This window comes from Osmerus mordax, chromosome 13, assembly GCF_038355195.1.
Source record: "Osmerus mordax isolate fOsmMor3 chromosome 13, fOsmMor3.pri, whole genome shotgun sequence".
NCBI classification, from domain to species: Eukaryota; Metazoa; Chordata; class Actinopteri; order Osmeriformes; family Osmeridae; genus Osmerus; species Osmerus mordax.
Window position 1 is genome coordinate 5,783,933 of NC_090062.1, and position 8,797 is coordinate 5,792,729.

The window sequence follows — 8,797 nt, forward strand, 5'->3', positions numbered from 1 at the left end:
CCTGTTTGCTCCCCGTCTTTTTTTTCCTTCCTCCCCCCACGTCTTACTTTTTCGCTCCCCTCCTCTCCTCTCCATCTCACGCTCCCCTCCTCTCCTCCCTATCTCACGCTCACCTCCTCTGTTCTCTCTCCCTCACACACACCCGAGGTGGCTGACATCTGCGGAGTGCATTTAAAGAAAAAAATGTGTCAGAGGAGCGTGATGCCCCCCCCCCCCCCCCCCCTCACTGGGAGGGTTTCATTAGCTCAGGCAGGGTGGCACTTCTCAAGCTCATTACAGAGCAAGGATTTATGGAGCAGAACTCGATGGCGAAGAAAGGGCATCTGTCAATAATTGCAGGGAGCAGCACTCACATCTCCAGAAGCTTTGAAATCTCATTAGGTATGCAGTTATCAGGCATAAAAGATCAAAACATTACTCAACTCAGACAGAATCCAACCAAGAAACATTAATTAGCAACAGGCCTGCAGTATAAAATAAAACAGACTTCCCCTCTCTCTCTCTTTCTCCCTCCCTCCTCTCTCTCTCACACCTGCTTGCCTTTGCCAAGCACAGAAAAACAGCACTTCCTTCCTGTCACACACACACACACACACACACTGTCAACACACACAAACAGGAAATATCATAATCGATAACACAGAAGGGCTGGCAAGGAAGACACACACAAGACTACCACCTCTGACAAATCAGACAACAATCACCCCAACATTTCCTGGTAGCCCTATGAAGTAACTGTACTCACACACACACACACACGCACGCATGAGAAACAAGGGGGTGAGGATAATTCATGGCATCTGAGACTGATCAGTAGATAAAGCGAGGAGATGGAGGGAGGGATGGAGGGAGGGGGGGGAGGGAGGGATGAGGCATTTGAGGCTGTCTAACAACAGCAAATGAGTAAGGGAGGAAAGGATGGTGGGAGGGAGGGAGGGAGGTAAGGGGAGAAGGAAAGGAGAAGAGGAAGAGGCTGTCATGTCTGAGAAGGATGTCAGCTCTGGCTGGCCCTGATTATGTGGGCCTCCACCACTGGCTCCCCTGGCTTTCATCACCAGCACCATCACACACACACACACACACTCACACACACACACTCACAAGCGGCGGGCGTGACTGATGGCTGCCAGTCTCAGTTGGACCCCACCAAAGCCCCCGCAGGAAGGAGGTTATCACTCACTCACTCACTCACTCACACACACACACACACACTCACACACACTCACACACACACACACACACACACTCACTCACACACTCACACACACACACACACACACACTCACACACACACACACACACACACACACACACTCACACACACACACACACACACACACACACACACACACACACACACACACACACACACACACACACACACACACATGAGCTTATGAACACTGACACACATGTTCTACTCCTATAGACAAGCCCCCAGCCAAGGCAGACATAAAGACGCCCCCCCCCCCCCCCCCCCCCCCACGCCCCCATCCCCCCCCCCCACCTGCACCCACCCTGACAAGAAACCCATTCCTGGAGCCAGGCCCAAATGACACTCAGAACCACCCTCCCTAACCCCCCCCAACCCCCGCCCCCTCTCCCCCCACCATCTAGTCTGGGGGTTGTCTGGAACCCCACCCCAAGTTGACATGACAACAGCACAGACAGGTATTACTCCGCACAGCCATATTTCACTACTGAGGGCTGCTGGGAGATTTAATCCTCTGTGGAGCTGCCAGAGTCTGAAAACCTGAGGATGGCTCCGTCACACCATCAGATACACTCCAAAACTGAATCAGACCCACACACAGAGGCACACTACTGCCAATAACAGGGCTGAGAAAGATGATTTACGTTGATGAGGACAAAAGCAGATCTTTTTTTTTTTATACTGTATATATTGTATACTGTATGTCTATACACACACGCTCCTGGGTGTAGGGTGTATATAAATCTGTCTCCTTTGACAGGAAGTGCTCAGATCCCACAAACCCCCTCAATTTCCTGTTTCCTCAAAAATGTGCTGGGAGAGGGAGCCATTTCCCAGGGTGCTTCAGTGAGGGTCCTTGTCCACGAATCAGGCTTCACAGCGAGTTCATAGAGCGTGCTCAGAAACCAAGGAGGAAAGAGCCTGCCCCAATCCCAGGCCAGGAACCATCCGGCATGTTTACAGCTGCAGCTTCACCAGCACACTGGCTAATCAGCAGCAAGGGGCAGAGATGCACAGCGATTCAACTGATACAAGCCTCTCTTTCTCATGTCTATGAGCGCCTATGTGTGTTTCTGTGCGTGTGTGTGTGGTGTGTGTGCATCTGTGCCTGTGCCTGAGAAAGACACGAGCTTCAAGTTTGTTTAGTATTTTTTCCTATACATCACTATTTCAATCGTTTGGTTTCCAAGCGGAACAGAGGCGGGAGAGGCTGTGTGAACATGTTCCGTGTACAGAGACGTCGAGCCTGTTACTGCATGGCCCTGTCTGCACCCAGCACAGCCCTGCTACCAGCTCCATCCATCGCTCTCTCCGCACAAAACAATCTTTGGAGACGAGGGAGGTGAAGCGAGGGGAGGGAGAGAATGAGAGAGTGAGAGAGAGCGAGAGAGTGAGTGAGAAAGGGGAGACACAGATACTGAGGGGGGAAAAATGAGGGAAGGATGCAGCCTTGTGAGCCAATTTAAGAAATAACTGCTGATGCATCAGCTATTGACTGTTTGAGCGCTCGTGATAACGCTCAAGGCGAAACTGGGAGCGAAATGACAGCATCAACCGCCTGCAATAAACTGTAGGCCGCCAGACCAAGGGAGCTCTAATTGACAGCTGTCAGACTAATGGGAGCCATGACGGAAGATTCTGGAAGAAAAAAAAAAAATCTGTTTATCAACCATCAACCGTAGATCCTGGAGGAGGAGAAGGAACTTTACCCCCCACCTCACTGCCTCTCTCCCTCCTCACACCCTCTATCTTGCTTCCTCTCTCTACCTTTCTCTGTACCCCCGTTTTTCTCTCCCCCTCCCGGTCTCTCTCTCCCACTCTCTCTCGCTCCCTCCCGCTCTGGGCCCGTTCATTGCGGGCAGTCTGAGGCAGTGAAAGAGGCAGAGGAGGGCCATAACTAATCACAGTGTCAGCTGGCTGCCTGGGAGAGGCTCTCTCTGGGCACAGCTATGCAGGGCTGGGTTACAGGGGGACTGGGGCTACGCAGGGCTGGACTGGGGCTACGCGGGGCTGGACTGGGGCTACGCAGGGCTGGACTGGGGCTACGCAGGGCTGGACTGGGACCTGTGCAGGGCTGGGTTACAGGGGGACTACGACTACGCAGGGCTGGACTGGGGCTACGCAGGGCTGGACTGGGGCTGTGCAGGGCTGGACTGGGGCTACGAAGGGCTGGACTAGGGCTACGCAGGGCTGGACTGGACTGGGGCTACGCAAGGCTGGACTGGACTGGGGCTACGCAGGGCTGGACTGGGGCTACGCAGGGCTGGACTGGACTGGGGCTACGCAAGGCTGGACTGGACTGGGGCTACGCAGGGCTGGACTGGACTGGGGCTACGCAAGGCTGGACTGGACTGGGGCTACGCAGGGCTGGACTGGGGCTACGCAGGGCTGGACTGGGTCTACGCAGGGCTGGACTGGGGCTACGCAGGGCTGGGCTGGACTGGGGCTACGCAGGGCTGGACTGGGGCTACGCAGGGCTGGACTGGGGCTACGCAGGGCTGGGCTGGACTGGGGCTACGCAGAGCTGGACTGGGGTTGTGCAGGGCTGGACTGGAGAGACGGGGTCTGAGGTTCAGGGGACAGGGTCTAGGCAGGTATGGGTACTGAAGTAAGACCAAGCAGAGAAGAACCAGGACACCCAGAAGATTAGGAACACACTAACACAGATTCATACACACTATTACACACACACACAGTCATTCTCACATGCACAAGCTTTACACTCATTTTTATAGTCATGGCAAAAGAGGGACTCATGAACCCATACCTGACAAGTTGATAGGTCACTACCAAGCCAACTACAATAGTGTACACATTTAGTCTAAACAAAGCATTAAAAAGCACTCAATTAAATAGAATAATATTTTAAATTAGTTGTTTTCTAATTACCCCCCAAAAGGAGGGGGGGGGGATATTTATAAAACAATGATTTTTTTTCCGGCTTAATAAGTAATAGAATTATCATGAGGGCTTTTAGCTAGGATAATTAGCTTAATTAAGATGGCATGTTTTATTATAATCCACAAATCTTGTACGTGAGGGGCCTTGCTGTATGGAGACTGCAACTGGCTCCACCCCCCACCTGGAAAATACACTGTCATTTTGACTGCACAACACTCACTGTATACAGAGTCATGTGTAGATAACTACAAACGGTATACTTTAAAAAAGCCGACTGTATGACGCGCAACTCATGATATCATACAAAACACATCTTTTTTCAATCCAAATCCAACGTTATGGTATTCTGTTTGTGCGTGTGTGTGCTTTGTGTTCCAATGGGTGTGTTTAAATGGGCCACTGCACTCAACATATATCCACCACAAGTGCAACGTTAACACACATCAGGCATGATTAATCCCTCTCTCTCATCCACAATCAATCACACAGACACACACACACACACACACGCACACCAGAATCACAGAAATCAGCTGCTTTTCCTCAGCTGCGATCCGCCTCCCGTCAACCAGAACTAGATGTGTCCTGATTTAAATATTTAGATGAATCATGTTTAGCCTATTTAAACATGATCCTGATGATGTGAACACTATGATTAATCCCACTACCCCAGGATCCACAGTGTCCTGATAGCTAGGTAGCAGGCAGACCCTTCATATTACCAGGGCGTTCGTCAAAAACAGCTCACTGTCAGAACACTTCGTTTACAGCAACGGCTTCCCCTTTTAATAGTCAGTTATTTACAACGCAACAACAAGGCTGGAACAATAAGCTTGTGATCGTCTCAGGCTCAAAGTAATGCTATCACACCGGCCCCCTGGCTGAAGGCCGGACCTGACACAGAGGCGGAGGGAGGGATGTCAATATATACACCATGTTTGATGTTTTCTCTTCCTCCTAAAAACAATGATGTGTTTGCTCTCATAAGGCTTCAAAGCCCATAAGCAAAAACAAGGTTTTCGCCACGCCATTGTCCTCCTCTCAATGGTATTATGAAGAAGAAAAGTCAAGAAGACCTGGGTAGACAGAAAGTGGTGTGTGCGCGTGCGCGTGCGCGTGTGTGTGCATGAACTGCTCTTATGAAGCCCGGACACACACCCATGCACACCCTGACACACAAGGTACACGTACAAGGCACACACCTCCAGCCCCCCCACCCCCACACACACACAGACCAGCGTCTGGTTTCTCTGTGTTGTTTTTCCTCTGCAGGCCATTAAAAGCCAGCCTAATTCCAGCCCAACGTGATTACCAAGGTACCCGGCCCTATTCGTCACCTGCAGCCGGAGGATTGAGTTAGCGCCGGACTGAAGGCATGGACGACTGTGTAAGATCAACTTGATTACATCAAACTAGCTGCAAACCTAATTGGGCCTCGTGACAGTGTGCGGAGCTTGTCATCTCCAATCATTAGAGCTGTCAGGGATCCATCAGCTTCACAGCTAATTAGGTGAACACTAATGAAGCTGGCAAAACAACTTCTCCTTTTATACGGCTGAGCAAGCCTTCTAGACTGCAGGGCTGGTGGAGGGGGGGGGCGTCGGAGAGACGGAAGGAACGAGAGTGTATATGTGTGTTGTGTGTGTGAGAGAGAGAGGGGAGTGAAAAGAGAGAGACAGAGGGAGACGGAGAGGGAGGGAGAGCGACAAGAGATGTTCTCATGAAACGCTCAAGGTTGCCGGGGACTAGTTTTCCCAAAGTTCCTAATCAAGGCCCATCATCTGCCATCTTTCCTTTGCTCTTTCCATCACTACAGCGCAATCAATTTGTCATCACTCTTTGTGTGCCACGGAGCACTCCTCAACCTTATAACTTGCAGCTGTGAGGGAGGGAGGGAGGGAGAGGGGAGGCGGGATGGGGGGCAGGAGCAAGGGGTGTGTGTGGGGGGAGGGGGGGAGGGAGGGAGTGAGTTTGAGATGAAATAAATACAAAAAGGGGCCAGAAAAAAAAATACAAATACAGGAAGTTCCGCAGGCTAAAAAAAAACCTCTCACACCACTTTCGTGTTTTTCCTCATCTGCTCATCAAAAGAATAAATACCTAATTCTCTCTCCCTCTCTCCCTCCCTCCCTCGTCCTCTTTAGTGGAATAAGAAGGCTCTCAGTCATTCCCCTCTCCTCACGTCCATTAGGGAAAAGCATTTTGATAAAGTAAGGCCCACAGTCAAACGTATGGAGCGCTACCCAACGAGAGCACTCTCGCTGCCAACCTCTGATTGACCATTAGAGCCATTGATGAATGTGGCTGTCAAAAGGGAGACAATTAAATCAAATATGAAACAAAGTCCCTTTGATGGCTGCTTCTGATGAAGCTAACCAGTCTTCCATCTCTCGATTACACTAATAGTAACATTTTTCATACTAGCAATGTGTGTATGTGTGAGAGAAAGAGTGGGATGAAATGTAGCGATTCTGTGTGTGTGTGTGTGCATGTGTGTGGATGGTGTGTGTGCATGCATGTGTGTGTACGTTTAAGTATCTCACAATTTACTGAGATAGTTTTAAACTACCTTTAGTTTAAGCATCATACAATAAACTATGATAGTTTTACAAATCAATCTAGTGAATAGATGGCATGGCTTTCTGTGCGGTAAAAGCAAATCAAATCTAAACATTAGTTGACCTCCATATTACCAATATTTAAAGTCAACATCTGACTCATAGCAGTCTGTAGCGTACTTTATAAAGACAAAATATCTTATGCCTACTGCATTTAATTGATGAAGATTTAATATACAGCGTGTTTCTGAAAATGTTTATAAAGGTCTACTGAAAGAAAGTAAGCAACATTTCTTAAATAAATCAATAAAAACTTGTTGTCTTTTGTCTCTTTACAAAATATAGCATACTGCCTCAGTGGTAACCCAAACATAAAGTAACTAGAATCTAGTCTGTACGAGGTGGCCCACTATTTCATACTCTTAAAAACTAAAGAACATTTGGCCTTTGGCTTTGGCAACGCAAAACTACAAAAGAGGCAATTAAAGATGTTTTAATGGGCAGTTGTCAAACCAGACATGATGTCACGGAGACCGGCGTTGCTAGGGCGGAGTGATTTATCGATGTTTATCGGGATTGAATAGATCAAAGACAAGCGGGATGACAGGCGATCAATCTGCCGTCAAATCAAAGATGGCAATTGTCCATTAAAGGCTCTCCCAGCCCACATACCTTCTAGAGTGGACTTTGAAATAATCGTTCTTTCCCAGAAACGGGTATAAATAAAAATAAAGAAATCAGCCTATGTAGGGAAAGTAGGGGAAAGTTGACTTTTTGTGATCAAATGTTTTACCACAAAGCCCCTAAAAAACTGCGAAGGCGAGCATCAAAGAGAACCATGACAGTCAGCTGACACGAGGCCCCTTTTCCCTACGCTTCTTCATAGATCTCTAAATCATAGAGTCAATATCTGCACCCTTACCAGAGCGTTGGGAGAGAGTAGGCTAAAATAGGGTAAAGGCGGAGTGACTATCAAAGCTCAAGTTGTCTTTGCTCAATCGGATAAAGAGACACGGTCTGAAAGCCCTTTTATCCTCCTCGACAACCATTCTTGCCTACAGCAGAGGTTTTATCGAATAGAATCTTCTTTTTTCTTAAAAAAAAAGTTATAGACTAGCTTACAAAAGAACACACTACCAAATGGAAACTGTGTTGCTAATTTGGTCAATTCGAAATAGAAAATAAAAAATTAAACTAAAGTTACCCCAATTTTTATTGTCGACTAGTCTACTATAAATAATCTGAACTAAACAATATAACGTTGCAATAACCATACGTGTTATTGATATTGCGGATTCGCTGAAAAGGCTATCAAGAGCAACGTAGGCCTACGTGATTGTAGAAAAACGCATCCGCTTCAAAAGAAAGAAAACTTAGGTATGCCAGTGGAGCTCCACCATCCCTCGTGAGTGAATGAGTATGCTCCTACTAAAGCCCACACTGTAGCTTAGGCTCACACAGAAACATTGCCTGCGTACACCCTCTCTCACACACCGTCACACACACATTGGCTACACGGCCTCGCACACACTTCGGTATAAATGTTAAGACTATACTGACGATGGGGATACGGCGGCAGTCGTAAAAACACACGATAACATGCAAATCATGGCACGGTACCTGCCGAGCGCCTCGGCGCTTGCTGTTTCCTCCGCGGCATGGTTGTTATGGGCTTCTGAAGAGTTCTGTAGCCCCAGAGATTCCGAGCTGGTCCGCTCGTCTTTGATAGCGGCGCTTTCCACACTGTACCCCGGGCGCTTTCAGGGCTCTGACATATATCGGCAGTTTTCAAACAAAAACTCAGACAGTGAAGAGAGGGGTAGATCTGAAGACGAGGCAGAACAAGCGGGTCTTTTTTCCTCTTTTTCCCCCGTTCGACTTGGATATTACGGCGAGCAGACGAGCAGTACAGTGGAGGGGAGAAAAAACCGTTCAGCCGCTAGTGATCCTCTCACTCCGCGGTAGAGGCTGCAACAGGCAAGCTTAAAGGAAAACGAAATAATCGCGTCACTCAAAGTCTGCAAAGAGGGGCAAACATCAAGCAGTGTCACATTTGAGCCTTGTCCCTCAGTGGTTAGCTCTAGTGATATTGGCGTCACGTCTTTCTGTCTCTTCCCCTCCCGCC

The 8,797-nt window shown here is 48.6% G+C and overlaps 1 protein-coding gene across 1 annotated transcript in view; it reads right to left on the reverse strand.

Annotated features, from left to right (window-relative positions):
- tshz3b (teashirt zinc finger homeobox 3b) overlaps nt 1–8,558 on the reverse strand; it is a 30,690-nt gene extending 22,132 nt beyond the window's left edge. Inside the window, exon 1 of the mRNA XM_067249005.1 lies at nt 8,293–8,558. Coding sequence (XP_067105106.1) covers nt 8,293–8,332 — 40 coding nt within the window. The 5' untranslated portion in view covers nt 8,333–8,558. The remainder of the gene's footprint in view (nt 1–8,292) is intronic.
- Between the last annotated feature and the right edge of the window lie 239 nt (nt 8,559–8,797).